This window comes from Cebidichthys violaceus, unplaced genomic scaffold, assembly GCF_023349555.1.
Source record: "Cebidichthys violaceus isolate CVI_PGR_0920_01 unplaced genomic scaffold, fCebVio1.0.p SCAF_15, whole genome shotgun sequence".
In the NCBI taxonomy this organism is placed as follows: Eukaryota; Metazoa; Chordata; class Actinopteri; order Perciformes; family Stichaeidae; genus Cebidichthys; species Cebidichthys violaceus.
In genome coordinates, this window is record NW_027176318.1 from 15,488,599 (window position 1) to 15,506,177 (window position 17,579).

At 46.1% G+C, this 17,579-nt stretch overlaps 1 protein-coding gene across 2 annotated transcripts in view; it reads right to left on the bottom strand.

Annotated features, from left to right (window-relative positions):
* Window positions 1–17,579, bottom strand: part of LOC137872032 (A-type potassium channel modulatory protein DPP6-like) — a 178,075-nt gene that overhangs the window by 158,280 nt on the left and 2,216 nt on the right. Inside the window, exon 1 of one of the 2 annotated variants that reach the window (XM_068710234.1) lies at window positions 3,633–3,925. The exons of the other annotated variant lie outside the window; for it this stretch is intronic. Coding sequence (XP_068566335.1) covers window positions 3,633–3,683 — 51 coding nt within the window. The 5' untranslated portion in view covers window positions 3,684–3,925. Of the gene's footprint in view, window positions 1–3,632; window positions 3,926–17,579 lie in introns of those variants that run through there. 2 annotated transcript variants of the gene reach the window in all.

Consider the following 17,579-nt stretch of genomic DNA (forward strand, 5'->3'; position numbering starts at 1 on the left):
GTTCAAACGTATAATGATAAAAACAACAATGAACCAAAAAACCCAACAGCGACAACAACAATACTTCTAAAGTGGAGGCAGCTCAAATTGAATATTTGCATCATGCAGCCACACACACACACACACACACACGCACACACACACACACACGCACATACACACACACACACACTTTGAAGTTGGTGAGGCAATGGAGGAATACCAGTGTTTACTCAAACTGAGAACTCCAAAAGCAGTCTCACTGTCAAACATAACCATGACAACAAGACCTGTCCCGGTGAGGCTTTTGAAAGCCTCTCCTTTTTTTGCAGAGATAAATCTCTCTATCCATAATAAATATATATATATATATATATATATATATATATATATATATATATATATATATATATATATATATATATATTTATTTATTTATTTGTTTGTTTTCAGCTCAAAGAAACAAGTCATTAGTTGTTCAACAGCACCGGTGTCCGTGCTCTCGTAGGGCAAGTTTGCCCTGTCAGAGAACAATTAGACACAAACGGAGCGGGAGAGCTGGAGAACGAGTTGGAGAACGAGCTGGAGAACGAGCTGGAGAACGAGCTGGAGAACAAGTTGGAGAACGAGTTGGAGAATGAGCTGGAGGACAAGCTGGAGAACGAGCTGGAGAACGAGTTGGAGAATGAGCTGGAGAACGAGCTGGAGAACGAGTTGGAGAACGAGTTGGAGAACGAGCTGGAGGACAAGCTGGAGGACGAGCTGGAGAACGAGCTTGGAGAACGAGCTGGAGAACGAGCTTGGAGAACCCTTTCAGGATGCTCTCACACTTGTGCCAGAAGCTCATACATTTGCTGCAGACATCCAGCACAGATTGCTCCCCACACACTCCGCTGCAGGTGGAGAGATAATAGTATTCCGTGGTAACGTCTTCGCTGTCGTTACCCCTTAAGGCACCTGAACGCAGACTGGCGGCAATTTCCTGCAGAAGACACAACACCTCGGGGGTGTTTTTGGCGTCCATTTTCAAGTACTTCACCGAATCCCTCGACGGCGGGGGGGGGGACAACAATGTCCGACCGTCATGTTAGGCGGTCATAAATCAGTCCGTGCAGATTTGTCCCCGTTATTGAGCGGACTTCCCGCCGAGACGCTACAGTGAGACTCCGTCTCCAGAGGGTTGTGCAGGAAGCCATAAAGCCGTCCCGCTGCTTTGGGGGTCATGTACTTTCCGTGTTTCTGCTTGCTAAATTTCACCCTGAGGGACGAATACTTCTGCAGTTGATTGTGTCAATAAATCAAACGATTAATTTAGGAGATGCAGAAATATGAACGCATCAATGAGGCAATCAAACAAGCAATCAATATCTAATTGCGTGAAATGAAAAAGGTGGAAACGTTTGCTGCCTTCTGTCTCGAGGTGCAATGTGTAACATATGGACAGAATATTAGTTTGAAACATCGAAGGACTGAATTAACGTTATCAACAGAACGTGAGGAGGTCACAGTGTTAAAGACGGCACGCTAACAAGCTAGCCAAGGACCCGTCCAGTCTGGCAACAACCCTTGTGGACAGAGCTGGATCGCTGTAGCGTCCAGTCTGTCCTCAGTCCAACGTGAGAGGACAGAGAAGTGGAGCTGGCTGAGGGCTCGTCAGTCACGTTGGAGGTACACGGTCCGTGTAGGTTTAGATTGTTTGTCTGGTGTATTAAATTCAAAGTGGCAGAAACTTTCGCCGGGGGGGGGGGGGGGGGGGTGGGGAGCGACAGCTCTGGGAGACGGGCCTTCAGTTAGCAGTCAGCTTGAATTCAGCCGGTGCAAAACACAAAACGTTCTGTTGCTGCCGTTACTCAGGTTAGACCCAGAGCTCCACCAGCCTGCTGGGACTCCAGGCGCTGGGGTTTGTGCTGGCTGAATGCCACGCTTGCTCTACTGTACCGGCGGGGTGGTCTTCTGACCGCAGGGGGGACGGGATGTAGACGTGGATTGTTTCCTAGTTTCTGACACTGGATTTAATCCAATAAACAAACTATCAACCGTGCATCCAATTACATCCACTGACCATGTTTGGAATGCGGAGGACTGACGGCTCAATCACAGTAAGCCCCGCCCCTAAATCATCCCCTGCTTTATGGTCTGTTTGACTCTAAATGGAGCATAATGTACTAAATGAACATCATGCTGTATTGAAGAAGACTGTAAACTAGAGATTGAGACCATAAACTCATGTTTACAATGTTTACTGAGGGAATAAATCAAGAGAGAAGTAGAGTCATTTTAGACTAGACTTCTATACAACCAGAGGAGTCGCCCCCTGGTGGACACTAGAGAGAATGCAGGTTTTAAGACACTTCCATCGTTCCGCATCTTCAGAACCAGAGGTCGCTGCCTGATGTGGCCAAAAAGAAAGACTAAACTGAGGTGGTAAACATTAGTATTAAAATGGAAGGCTGGTAACTGGAACTTTCACCAGCCTGTGTGTTTTTATCAACACCTCAACCCTCTTTTCAGATATGTTTACAGTGATGACTTCAGGCTCCAGTTTCTCCCCACATTCAGAACTTTGTCAAACGTAAACAGGACTGCTGCATTAACCGCCAACTGGGATGGCAATATTCACTTTATATCTCACTCAAGTGACTTTCCCATTTGGAAATCAACCAAAATCCTCAGAATAAACAGCCGTGTTTACCTTTCATTATGCCGGGGATAAAAGAGATAAACACTCTCCGCACAAAATAAGGCCAAAAGGGAGCAAAAACAAGAGCGTCTTCAGCGGAGGAAGCATTTAGAAAAAGCCTGACTCCACACAGCTGTGGCCCACATCTTCCAAAACAGCCTCCAGTGTTTGCAGAGCAGGGCTTATTCAGCTATAAATAAAATCATAATAATAATAATAATAATAATCAAGAAATTAGCATGAACTTAACTGCCCAGGAAGAAAGTGAGTCGGTCATCTTTAAGATGCCATCAGCAGAAAAGCATGAAAGAACATGTCAATGCTCAATAAAGTCTGAGTTTAGATGAAAAGAATCAAATGCTTTTTTTTTTTTTTTTTTTTAAAGTCTTGACACCGGACCCTCGATGTCTGCAAGAGTCCCACGAGCGCGTTTGGTATTCACCCCACTCACACGTCTTCATAGAAGCCCCTGCAGCTCCCAGCAGAAGGACGGTCCGGGTGGAACACGTCCTGCACCTCGCATGCTTTAGATGCAGTGAAATATTAATGGGACCCTGCTTGGGCACAAAGGTTACCTCTGCAATCAAAATCTCCACGAGACAAAGCCCCCCCCCCAAAAAAAGCTATGCCCTTATTACGATCGGCGTCACGAAAACGTGACAAAAAAAACTTTCCAACTCCTTGACTCGTATTCCGCGAGCTCGGTTCTACTTGCAGGCAGGAGAGGACACGTGAAATCTACCCCCCCCCCCCCAAAAAAGGGCGTGAACTACGAGGAAAACACCTCAGCGGGTTCCAAACAAGAAGCAGAACGTGAAGCCCTCTGTTTATGTCTCGTGCGCCACCGCGCGTGTGCTCAACGGGGAAGCGGGACACTTCCTAAAATAAAAATATGTTTTTGCGGAACGAAATCATTTCATCGGCGTCATGCAACACAAATGTAGGAGAACAAAAAAAAAAAAAGGCAGCTTACCATGACGTTGCCCTGCATCTTTGCGGTCTCTATTAGACTCTTCTCCTTCATGGTCGCCTTCCGATCCGATCCGATCTCCGCTCCGGACAAAAGATCAGAACGTGCGGACTTTTGGACAGCCTCCGTCAAGCTCTCCGTACCCGACAGTTCCCAGCCAGACCCCCGGAGGTAGTGAGCCAGTTCATAAGTGGGTGGGCTTACAACCGAGCGGATTGATTAAAAAAAAAAAAGGAGAGAGAGAGAGAGAGAGAGAGAGAGAGAGAGAGAGAGAGAGAGAGAGAGAGAGAGGAGAACAACGTGGGCTCTCCTCGGTGCACTGTTGAAAATGAGTTCTCCTTCCCCGCGTACAAACACATTTAAACATAGAGGAGGGAGAGGAGGGGGGGGGGGGGGTGGGTTGATATTAAGTTTGGGTTTAGGAAGATGCGCGTCAGATGCTCCTCTGTGTTTGTATCAGAGACACAGATGATCTAAATCCTTGCATCGGTCTCTGGGGGGACAGTGTGCAGGATGCTGCTGCTATCATCTGAAATATGATGGCCATATACGCTTCACCCTTCACTGTCTGCTTCATGGACAAACATCTGCAGCTACATGGCACAGAATCGGCATCCACTGATCTGCAAACCAAATGTCTGTCTGTACACCAGCGGTTCACAACATGGTGGTGTGGACCCCCTAAGTGACCTGAGGGGTCACCAAGTGATCTAGACAAGGTCTAAAACAAAGACAAAATAAACCTTCTCCAACACTGAATATTGTGTTCCTTTAATCTTTGTTTTTTTATTTATGACATGTATTTATATTTTGTATTATTTCATCTCATTGGAACACAAAGTGTAGAAATGAAACATGAAAAAAGATTTCATTTAATTTACCGTTATTGTGGAAACAAATGGACCCAGAGTGTAATAGCTGTTCCCTAAATCTCTACACGAGATGTTTTGTACAGTTATGGTTGAATAGTTATTTTCAGAACCTCGTTTAAAGAAGTGGCTCAGTTGTATTGTAAGAGACGAGACCCTCCTCATCCGACTCCGGCTGGAAAGCGGTTTAGGAATTAGTGTTCCTTTATTGATTTTATGAGGAAGCACTCGGCTTCAAGAAATCAGTGTAAAGTACAAGTACACACCTCTTCAGTGTGGTTCAGGTACCGTTTATTAGAACTACGTTTTAAAACATACTCGTTGTACTGAGATTCAGCTTATCTGGGCATGCATGGATAATCATTTATTATTAAATTTCCAGATTCACGAACCATAGACGAGATGTACAGTATCTGGGTCAAACGCAGAAGGGGGTCACTAGCCAAAAAGGTTGGGAACCAACGGTCTGTTAGGGAGGAAAACACAACTTTGCAGTCTGCTCTCATCCAGGAATCGTAGCGATACTGACGAAAAAGAATGTCATTTGTAGACACCCGGCAAAAAAAATGTTCCGTATGATATCCACGTATTCTAGAACAAGGAAGTATAAAGAGCACCAAATCACGGGTCCAACAAACAGCCATCTTTCAGCCAGGAGAGCGATGTTTGTTCCACATCCAAAAGGAGAAGTCAATGTCGATGTTTTTGTCACTTCAGTAACGGCACAAAAAAACGATCTTTTCCTCAACCTAACCAAGTGGCTTTGTTGCAAACCTGCGCTTCCTGTGAAGACAAAAATAACGAGCGGAAACTGATCTCGTGTTGCAGGTTTTTTGTAGGAAAATGCACAAACAATGAGGAGTAGCTTCTAGTTCAATCAGGAGAGACACGTGGATGATTGGTCGTCAACGTTCATCATGACAGAGGACGCGTTAGTGAGTTACACTGAAGTGATTTGGCTCTTGAACTCAACGAGGAGATTTGTGATCGAGTTGCGATCGCCCTCAGCGGCAACAAGATATAAATCCCCCCGTGGAGTCCAGACGCTGGTGCTGATGAATCTGATGAAGACTGGGCGGAGACGGGGAGGTGGAGGGTTGCGTAACAGCGGCACGAACGTACTGAAGGCAGAGAGACGATCATATTTAAGAGAGACAGCAGCAGGTCGATAGGCTAACCATGTCCTTGTGTCCTTGTGCTATTGGATAGAGGAGACCAGCTGATCTAGTCAGCTGATATCATGATTGACAGCCCCACACAACAACACCAAGGACATAATGAGTGCACGCATGAGGAGTGATGGGCAGCTGTATGGAAAACTAAACTACCAGAGCACAGTCTTCCTGTCTGAACTCAGGCTAGAGCTTCATCAGGATTTCACACCAACACTCGAACCTTCACGCGGTTCCACTTTCTTCTGAGCTTCTTGAAAAGTGGGTGTGATGTCCTCTTATCCACGTGAAATACAGCTAAAGCTCATTAGGTCCCCGAGTAAAAGCTTATCGATTGCCATTATCGAAGTCAATAACAAACCCCGAGAGACTGTAATAAAGGAAAACTAATTACACGGCCTACTGTAGATGCTACAGCCTTAATACAGTTGAGGTGTGGATGTAAGAAAAACATACTTTTACCTTCAATATTCCTTTTACTACTTACTATTTTTAGCTAAACAGAACACCCACTCAAGACCAAGCCCTCTGTATCATCAGCTTTCGACATGAAGGCCGCCTTTGTTCTCTCTCTCTCTCTCTCTCTCTCTCTCTGTGTCTCAAGCTCTGTAAATCAATATCGGTCTGAAAGCATATCTTCAGACTCTCAGTGTTTACTGTACTGCATAAAAAAAACAAAAACCCAGCAGCCCTGTACACTGATGATGCAGCCAGGCAGCTGAGGGTCCTAAACTCACAGCAGCAGTTCGCTGGGGAAGGTTCCCCCCCCCCTCCCCCCTCCTAACTGGGAAGTGCAAACAGCATGTCTCACATAAATCTCATTTAAAAGTGCCTGGTATTAATTACTGTGAATAAGGCTGTCAAAACAACCTAATGGGGGCACCGGGCTCCCCCGGCTCCAGCTGGCCTGCTGACAGAGAGAGGACACAGCAGTTGCATAGGTAGGTTTACCCGGCAGCGCTGCTTCATTACTGAGCCGCTGTTTTCTTTATTCTTTCTATTATTTCCTTCATAACTAATCCTTGGAGTTCTTCCAAGATGACCTTCATCACGCATCATTTCCAACTCGCAGCATATAAGTAACAGCTTTGCTTTTAAATCAGGGTTTATGGTTCAAACACAACACGTGAACTGGCCTCGACCCCGCAAGCTGGCCTGAACACATGGAATATTAAATCCGCTATGTCGTGTACTCCCCGGCTACAGGGACACGACGGGGGCCAAGTTTGGAATTCATCACATACAGGTGCGGCCCGGGCCAAGGACGTGCGCAACGACAATGTTGGCCGAAACCAGAAGCATTGGCAGCTGCCGTCATGGGCGTGAAGAGAAAAATGGCCGACCGGGGGACGGGTAAGTGCTGCTACGGCGCATAGCTCCGCAGGAGCAGACGGCAGCCAAAAAGCTATATGCAGCGCTGCATGGGAGCTCTGCTGGGGAGAGAAAATGTGCTGGAGTGTGGGCAGCTGCTGTCCGACACCAACATGGAGACGCAGAGTTCCGTAGAGTGAGCGTCAACACACAACCACCTAACAGAAAGTTAGTAGTATCGTGTAATTATCTTAATCCTTTTTTTATCCCTGCAATATCTACACGTGGTGTTGTATGGCAATATATCTGTTCTTTAAAAAACAGGACTTCTTGGAGAAATGCCACGTCAGGACACAGAGAAGACAGAAAGTCGGGACAGATCTTTGAAGTCAGTGTGATTGGGCCTTCATCCATTCAGTTCTCCTAAGTGCTCCGTTAAGACGTACGGTAATGTCTACACACATCCCCAGGATCTATCACCGGCGTTCTCCTGCAGTAAAGGAGCTGTGTTTAACATTCAGAACATTTAGCAGCAAACAACTGTTTTCTATTTAAAGAGTGGAGTAACATCTAGCTGAGCAGAAAAAAAAGAAGTCAGGCTCCTTATGCGTCTACTATCCGAGCTTCTCCCTGCTTCTAGGACACAGCCGGGCCGGCGGCGTGTGCTTTTAAGCCCCTCAGGGTAGCTCGAGCCTCAAGACAGAGACGCTTGGTTATGGGTAGCTACCTCGAGGGGTTCGGGAAAGGATAAGCCCGTTGGTCAGGGAATAGGATCCCAATAAATCAGGTGACCAGTACCTCCAGCGAGCGTGGACGCCTGGCCAATCCTACAGCGTTTGAATGCAGCACGGGGCGGGCCTTGCTAAGAAAAGCAGGGAGATTCATAATAACGCCTCAAGATTGCTGCTCTGCACTGCCTAAATTTTGCCGTTTACGGCCAATAACGCCGCCCGTTAGCGCTGTAGCACCGTTAGCGCTGTTGCACCGTTAGCGCTGTTGCACCGTTAGCTCTGTTGCACCGTTAGCGCTGTTGCACCATTAGCACGCGAGCCACCTGCTCGCCGTCGACATGTTGAGAGCCGTTAGGAGGCAATCAAAATCCTCCCAATCTAGGATCTTGCATCTTTAAAAATGAATAATCAGAAATGAACTACATATCAGCTCATTGTTAAACAGAGCAGTTCTGAACATCATCTGCAGTATATGTAAAGAAGAACAAATCTAGTTTGAACCACAAAGATGAGTCTGTGCAGAAGCCTCACGTTGCGTCACTGTGCACAGTGACGACAGTGAAACTGTGTGTGTCTTTGAGTATTCACTGTGGCGTTATAGGGACTGGGTGAGTTCCAAACCAAGACTCTCTGATTAGCAGGAAAGCCTTTTAGACAAAAGTGATTAAAACTTTCCCAAATCCAGGATTGATTGGCCCGGATCCCCAGTGGAGCGAGTCCAGAGAACGGGCCTCATTCTGGTGACGGCAGTCATCCAGCACAATAAACTCAACCGAGACCTTCGCAGGACAAATCGATGCTTTCATTATCAACTTAATTACTTGATACCATGATATCCTTTAGGCCGCTGTCACCTTTGTCTTGTTTTAATGACAGCCTGAGAGACACCTCGTTTCAAAGAAGAATGAAATTATTGTTAATCGACGTCACAGTCAGCCTGAAGTGAAGAATAGAAAATAGTAAGAAAAAGGTGCCGTAGCGTCTGCTATGCTGCAGACCGGTCCTGAAAACGTGGTGACATGTGGGGTCAAGGTGCTGTTCAGTGTAAATGCGTCTCAAGCTTTGAGCTATAGGTCAAAATGAAAATGCAAATCAGAAATAGCTGAAAATGTAACCATTACCGAGCAGCAGGAAGCGCCTATTTCGGCACATACACTATATCGGATGATTTGCATCTCAAACATCTTTCTCTGAATTTCTCTCCAAAAAAAAGGAACCTGCCGGGTGCACTTCTCCGCTGGTGGGGAGCTCCATAATCTAGATAAGAGGTTTCTGCTGACCTTCCCCGCCCCGGCCTGTCAGTGCGACAGATCGTTACCATCTCTAATGAATTCAGGAGAAAGAAGAAGAAAAAAAAATGCCGCACAGGCATGTGAAGTGCACATTAATCTTGCAGCCTCGATACAGGGGGTCTATTAGCGACATCACTGCCACATACAGAGCGGGAAAGATCACGACCTTACCTGACGTGGTGTTTGGTTTGAAGATTGCCTGTGTGTTTGCTGCACGGTATATACACTTTTTTTTTTTAGCTCACCTATAGAAAAGCACTCTGATCTGTTCAGCTCTGCACTGAGCTTAACACACCCTAATAAAATATGACACACAGTAAATCGCAAACCGCTGCATCTCACAGACGACGTCTTCTCAGCAGTGCGAGGCAGAAAAGTTACTGTAATTATTTCCCCAACTCACGGGGACTTTTGCTTCCCTTCCACCCCGCGACGGAGCTAGTAAGCACATCTGAATATTAATGGGAACAGTTGCCTTGAACAGCAGGCGTTTGTCAGGAGCTTGGATCAGATTCATCACTTTAACCTGCTCCACTCGGGGACGGATGATGAGTTCCCGCAGCACAGCAGCTGGCTTTAGGCTTCACAACTCACACTCGAGTGGCTCTGAAAGGATGTGAACACCAGTGTGAAGTGAAAGCAGAATCAATGCATGCATGCATGAGTTATTACAAAACTTTATTTTGACTTTAGATTTACATTTTCATCAGTTTTTTCTACTCCTGTCCCTGGTGGATGTACTGTAATACAACAAAGAAGAGGTCAGGTAGGACTTAACCTGGAAAACTCATTTTGACTCGACGGCTTTGACTCATTTTGACTCGACCTTCCCTGCATGAGTTCTGAGGGTCTCTGAATGTGTTCACCAATGACACATTTTACAAGTAAAACCATGAAAAAAGGAATCATAATTTGGCAAATTGTGTTCACAAGCATGACATGGTGCCAAAAGATTGAGGCTAAAGCTGCATGTCCCGGGGATGGTCTAGTCCTAGTATAGAGTTCTGCAGGAATGAGTCCTAAAACCCCACCATGAGTTGGCATTGTTGGCAAGTTTTTTTTTGTTTGATGGTTAAGAGATCTTAAGGTTTGTTCTGTGATATAAAATACAGAAAGTAAATACCTTGAAAAAGGCAATTGCTATAAGACTAGATGGTCATTAAGTCTCATCACGCCGAACAAGTCTGCCTGATTGCATTTACGCTTCAAGAATCAAAAGTGGTGTTCATTTGTTAAGATTATCTTGCTGAACGAAACGTGTAAGAATCATAAACGTTTGTTTACCACAGAGCTCATTTTCTGCGATACATCCAAAAATCCCACTGGCTTCATGTTGAGGGAAGCAGGACGATGCTAAATGCCAGGTTGGTCTACAAAAACACCTCATCCCAGCAGCACTCTATTAGAAGGGAAAATGACAGAGACCAGACCCTGTTTGGCTGCTGAGCATGAAGACCAACGCTGGCCGAGGTTGCTGTAAACTTAATAATGAACGAGCAAGACAGCTAGCTGCTAACGTTAGCCTAAACTCTTCCAGGACCTTCTAAGGTGACCCGTAACCCCACAAACTACTGCAGTAAGTTGCTCCTCGGGCCTCTGGACTAGCAGTCGGTTACGACTGCAAGAAGGAAGCCGGTTAGCCAGACATGCTAACAATCGTAGCTTACGTTCAAGCCGTGAAATACGTGGTTGAATGAATTCCTTTATGAATGAGTGCATTGCTGCGTCGCTCAAATATCAGCAACGGGTTCATGCTGATGGTTTCTCAGCCGGCTGCCTGTAGGCAGAGCTCACAGAATGTGGGAGGAACATCACTTGTCACTTCTCACGGGTAGTAAACACCTTCCCCGCTGGCCCGTTAGAATCTCAGCTTCATCAACGTTTACATACATGTCCCACTCCACTGTCAACAGACTGTAAAACGATTAGACCTGGCTACTCAGTTATGCTAACAACCATTAAGGTTGACTGATGGCGCTGCGGAGGTGGCTGCACTCTGCACGTTTCTGGGTGGATTATCCATCAGGGAGACGCAGCCCACTGAGTTTCACTGCACTTCTGATGAATGTCATGCAGCAGTAGAGCTGTGACGCTGAGATTGACTTCGTCTGGGTTTTTAAGGTCTTTTAATGACACCACATGGACAAGATTTCCCACAAAACATGTGTTTGTTGGACATCTAATTCCAAGTTCCAGTTGATCCCAAAGGTGTTGGATGGGGATGAGTTCAGGGCTCCGTATGCAGGCCAGTACTCCTTCATGGACCTGGCTCTGTGTCCTGTTAAAACAGAGGAGTGTGTCCATATACTCTTCTGTCGCGTAAACCTTTCTTATGCATCGATACACCGTTCGTGACGGCTCTTTATGAAGTGAAATCAGCGTTATCGACGTGCGACATCTCTGTCTGCCTGTAGCGATTACGCGTCCCGTCCTTTCACAATGCCTCCCCAGACTACATCCGCAGCATCACCGCCTGACATTATCATTTATCAATAGAATTAATTCACCTAAAAAACAAAACAGCGCTAATTTCCTGTCATTTAGCCGCACGGCGTACTGAGATCTTACACGGAAGTTTCTGCACTACATCAGTGAATAATGAAACGCGCCGGCAAAGCTCCCTTCCTGTCATCCTCTTTGTAATTGTTGCCGCTTTGAAACGAGCTGCATTCAGACGTGCCACTGGAAGAAGAGGAAAAAAAAAAAAAAAGGCCGTCTTTCATTACCAGTCGAGGCCCGTGGATGCTGCATATCTCCAGTGAACGCCCATTTAGGAAGATTAACTACAGGAATATGCTTTAGTGTCTGATAACGGGAGAGTCATATTACAGCGCCCAAGGTGGTTTCTGGGGCAACAGCGTGGCCATCAATCAAGCTGGGTGTAATCTCGCTAGAAATCGTTGTCAGCATGCAAATTAGTGACACAATTTCACACATTGTCTGTGTGTGTGTGTGTGTGTGTGTGTGGGGTGTGTGTGTGTGTGTGTGTACGCGCCCAGAAAAACTGGAAAATGTCTGGTAAACACTGTAAAAATACACAATGTGTCTGTGTACTGTATGTGCAGGAGGTGTGTGATGTGTGAGCCACAGAGAAAATGGCATCAAACTGGGACTGATCGTGGTCAGTCATCATGAAGCAAGACACCCGTTGTGACATGTTGGTCTAAACTGTTTGAGGTTGCATTTTACCTGCAGACGCCTGTGTGTCGATAGCAGAGTGATGGATGACAGGAACATTCAACCTCGCAGGGAAGTACTGCACCTGGCCAAGCAGTCGTCCCACTACAAGGAAGTGTCACTTTGTTTTTGGTAGTGGCGGTCTTTAAGAGCACCAGGGTCCCTTTAGAAAACCTCAGATTTAGCCGCAGCAGCGTCCGACCGCCTGGGCCTCAAGCGGCGCGCCGCTGGCTCCAAGCCGCGCCGCGCCGCGTCCCTGCATCGGCAGCGAGGCGGAGCTCTGCTGAGGAGACACCGCTGCCGGGGGAACACGGAGCTCTCCACCTAAACCGCCCGGAGCTCCGACCACAGGTCAAGGGCAGCAAAGCCGGATGTGGGGGTCCGGATGTGGGGGTCCGGATATGGGGGTCCGGATGTGGGGGTCTGGATATGGGGGTCCGGATGTGGGGGTCCGGATGTGGGGGTCCGTCCGGCGGTGCGGCTGGTGGCCGGCGCCCTGCTGGAATCTGAGCGTGAGGGAGTTTCTGGTCCGAAAAATAACAATATAGAAATAGCAGATCTTCTCGCCGATGGTCTCGTTTACTTATTCAGGTCATGAAGAGGCATCGGTATCAAAATGAGACTTTGTCACAAGCAGTTAAAGGTTATTTAAGGCGCTGGTCGATGTCGTTACCTTTGGACAGAGCCAGTGTTTCACTGTGCTAAACTAAGCCGATCAAATCCTGCCACCAGCTTTGTATTAACTGGACAGACTCATAAAACACACAGCAAGAATGCAAACAGGCGAACTTCCCATAATGTTGAACTACTCCTTTAATAACACAAGTGTCAGATTACCAATCAGAAGGAAAAGTCACTCAGTCACTGGAGCAACATTCATTTGATTGAACATGTCGTCAGTGCCGTAATACATCTAATGCTGTAAGTGCTCCAGCTCTTGACTTCTGCTAATGCCGGATAGAATGTCGAGCTTACAAAAGCATCAGAGATAATGATTGAAAAACTTTAGGAGGAACTTTAAACTCCCGGTGCCACTGTGCGCTCATTAAGACGTGCATTAACTCCATCATTAAGAGGTGAGCTAACGATGCTACGAGATGGATCCCCGAGGCGCCGGGCTTCTCCGAGGAGCCGTGCAACAGAGTGCACACTTGTATGCACTGCAGGTCTGTGCATTAAACCAGGTTAGCCTAAAGGACAGGGCTGAGTAGGCAGTTTTTTTTTTTTTTTCGACATCGCACCTGCATATCTGTCCCACTTTCCGCTGTTGTCTGCAGCTTGCTGCTCGTTTTAGATTGGCCTGTCTCTGGAGGCACAAAAGCCATTAAGTGAACCTAATACAAACAGGCAGCGAGGTGAGGTTCAGCAGTAGTGAAATTTCAGAAAGTATCACGCTTTTGTTAAACTTAAATGACGGCTCAGCTTCTGAATTGAGTTGAGAATCAGCTTTACTGATCCCTTCCTTTCTCTCAGAATTGCTCTCCTTGCTATTGGCCGACAGCGCACAGCATTGCTCTTCATCCATTTGTATCAATGTGCCAGTGTCCGCACATGTTTTGGCTGCGCGGAGTGGATTTGTGTTTGCGCGCCTCCCAGAAGGATGATTTACAAAGCATTGATTCGGAGGCTCGCGGGCTGGAAACACAATAAAATGGTTGTTTATGTTCAGGCGGCAAGTGTTCATTGTCGAGGGGAACAGCGTCTTGTTTTTGGGCAACGTACAGCGCCATAGGAGTTACCGCGACAAATCATCTCTTTTTAACTGCCAGGGACGCCGGGACGGATGAAGCATCCTGCGCGCTCTGTTATACACCAGCTTTTTGCAATGAGTCAATAAAATCGGCTCCACCGGTTAGATGAAAATGGGCCGCGAGCATGGCCACGCTATACATTTCAATAAAGCCCGCAGAATGGAAGTGCAAGTCACACAAGGACAGAGCTCGCAAAACAATATGTAAAAGTCACGGCCGAGCCCAGCAGAGCGGCAAGCAATCGGGCCAAACGGCGCTAAATGACGGCCTTAGTTCAAATGAGCATGTGCGGCACGTATAGGAGGGTTTAAATCCCCCTTTTTAAAAGGCGGTAATAAAGATCGCTGCGATATTGAAGTGGCAATTCAAACACATGTAGTGACACGAAGCCTGTTTTAACACAATACTCAGCTGGTTTATCTTAGAGAACATACATCACATCCCCTACAAACGTTACAATGAGGACGTTTCAGCTAAAAATCAAGACAAAAAAAAACGGAAAGCTGCCCCGCCAGGAAACTCTAACTCCTTAATTGTGCGACACACCTTCAAATTGGAGGGTTGGCCGCGTGCTGCAGTTTAACTGATCACATTCAAAGCATGTACAAAGCTAATATGCTTTCACCTGAAATCAAGTGAAGTGATTCTAATTAAAAGGATTTGACCCGTAGGTTTCTCTTTGTTGCACAGCGCAGAGACACGCATGAGCAACCAGGAGCTAACACGAGGTCTTCAAGGGCTTACGGCTGAAAGGCTCGGCTTAGGAGGGGGATATAAAAAGGATTTCAAAGACCTAGATATTCCCTGGAACACATTTAGGACTATAATGAAGAAGAGGAGGAATTATGGAATCGCCAAAAATGGTTCCACATAACGGGTGTGATGTGGAAAAGGTCTTTTGTAAAGAGCCTTTGTGGTTCTTAAAGAAGACTCTTGGGGTTTTCTCAGGAAACGGGACTTTAAATCAAAGTGCAGAAATAACTTGACTGGAAGTGAATCCTCTACCGCAAATAAAATACGACAAGTAAAAGTAAATGCTCGTACGCGTGATATATTGGAGGAATTTGCTCCAATCAATGACGATGAATTGGCAAATAACAATATCAAATGACACAGAATCCTCTTGAAATGCCATGGCTGATAAGGCTGTATGGATTTCTTTTTAGTTTTCAGGCTGTCAAAAATAAACCTTCTTCCAAAACAGCCTTGAAAACAGAAACAATTTATTTCAGAGAAAAGGTCCCTGATCAACAAACCGGACATACATGAAGCCGGCCCACACATTTCACCTCACTCATTGTGGCCCACTGGGATGATCGGCGGGAAAGCTGTGATTTGACTGACAAACCTTTAAGGTTAAAAGGTTCAATCCACCCACAACTACGGAAGAATTCACAGTGTTCCGTTCCAATTATTTGAGATAGTCAAGTCAATATCCACATGACAGATGATTGACCCCGCAGGGTGGAAATCATCACAAGCTACTGATGCTATCCGGAGGAGGGGTTTAGCAATTGGTCCACTGACACTGAATTTGACATCGACTCTGTGAGCTTTAAGGGACGAGACGACGTAACGGCAACGTAACGAGGCGACGTAACGACAACGTAACAAGGCGACGTAACGACAACGTAACGAGGCGACGTAACGACAATGCAACGAGGCGATGTAACAACAACGTAACGGCAACGTAACGGCGACGTAACGACAACATAACGAGGCGACGTAACGACAACGTAACAAGGCGACGTAACGACAACGTAACGAGACGACGTGACGAGGCGACGTGACGAGACGACGTGACGACACAATTCAAGGCACTTGGAAGACTTGGGGGTGGTGTGTTTAAACAGCGCTCTCCACCGACATCAAGAATCAAAAGTTCAAATTTGTTGAACTTTAACCTGAGCTGCGCTGACCTTTGTAGGCTGAGCCAGTCGCTCCTGACCACAGCTTGAACTGAAAGAATGGACTCAAAAAAAAAAAAAATATTATATATAACAAACCATCACAGAATCAATCCCAACAGAATGAAAGACGGCTTATTAATAGTTACCCTTCCTACAAGAGGAAACCATACTCCCACACTCACAATCATGGTGGAACAGAGTATTGAACAGCAAGCCGCCCTTATGGAGTTTCTGTCTTTGAAAAAGCCTTTGAAAGCTGGACTCGGAACCCCCTTGGTCTACCCTCTAAAGTCTTCCCTTTAATGAAGAACATGCACCAGATTAAGGCGAGGTTGTTTACTCTCTGCTTTGATTTTCCTGATTGCCGTGGACTGGATCACAAGGAGAATCCAGTGGACCTTGTTCTCCCAGCTGGACTTTGATTTTGCAGACGATGTGGCACTAGTCTCTGAAAACAACACTCAGCAGCAGAAGACAGATAGACTACATGATAGCAGTGGACAGCTTGGATTTAAAATCAATGCTGGAAAAACTTAAACCATGAGAATGAACCCGAAACAACTCAATACCGTCACACTCAGGGGGAAGGCCATCGAGGACATTGAACATCTTGTTGCTGAGAGAGCAACGTCAGCAGGACTGAAGGAGCAGATGAGGACATTTAGAGCTTCACGTTGCTAGAGCACAGCAGGGATTCAAGATGCTACAGCTGCACCAAGCTAGGAGTCTGAGACCGTCTCAGACTGTGGAGGATTAGCAACAAGGAAGACGTAGCTACCAGTCCAAAGAGGAAATGGATCGATCGCACCCTTAGGGAGGACAACATCCGGAGACGAGCCCTGGACCACAATCCACAGGTAGAGAGGAAACAAAGTGGGCCGAAAAATACCTGCAGACGCTCAATCTAATAAAAGCCCGGGTCAAAAGAGCTCTGGTGGACGCTCTACGCCCCATGATGTGTAAAGAGGTTTAAGTCAAGTGCAATAACAAACTGGCCTCTTATCGAGACCAGACTAAAAACAGACATTTGGTTGGCACGACCGGCCAATCAGCATGCAGATGCGGCAACCAGGTTTGTTACAAAAGCACAGTGTGAGTCTCTGAAATGTAGCATTTCAGCATTTCAGGTGCAAAGCACATGCTATTCCCTTGCATCCTTTTATTTACACCACACATTTTCTATCTTGTATTTATGTTCCTACTGTCGTTAATATTGTAATTTCATATTTATATGTCAAGCACAGTACTGGAGGAGGTAAACAAGCATTTCGTTGCACAATGTAGAAATATGCGTATGATTTGACACATAAATTGAAGCCAATAGATTGTAAGATGCCAAGGCGAGCTGGACAGAAACAATAACGGTTTAAAATATTTCTGGAAGAAGTTTAAAAAGACATATTTGTCTTTAAGATGCACAGAGAGAAATGAGATCCAGGAATGGTTCACTCAGCGAGCATACGGACCGACACGTCGACACATTCTGGAAGAGTAAACGTCTGTCACTCCGCTCAGCTGTCAACGCTGACAAGTCATTATGTATCATATTCTCCAAGACTTATTTGTATTCATACACTGCAAATGTAAATATGCAGTCACTGCCGCGAGGCGATTTCAGACATTCTGACAACGTTTGTTCTTCACACAATGCGCTTAAGACTAAATGACGGATAGATTATCGATCATTTTGGCATTGCTGTTCAACTTTTACAAGAGAGTTTACAGTATCTGTGAGAT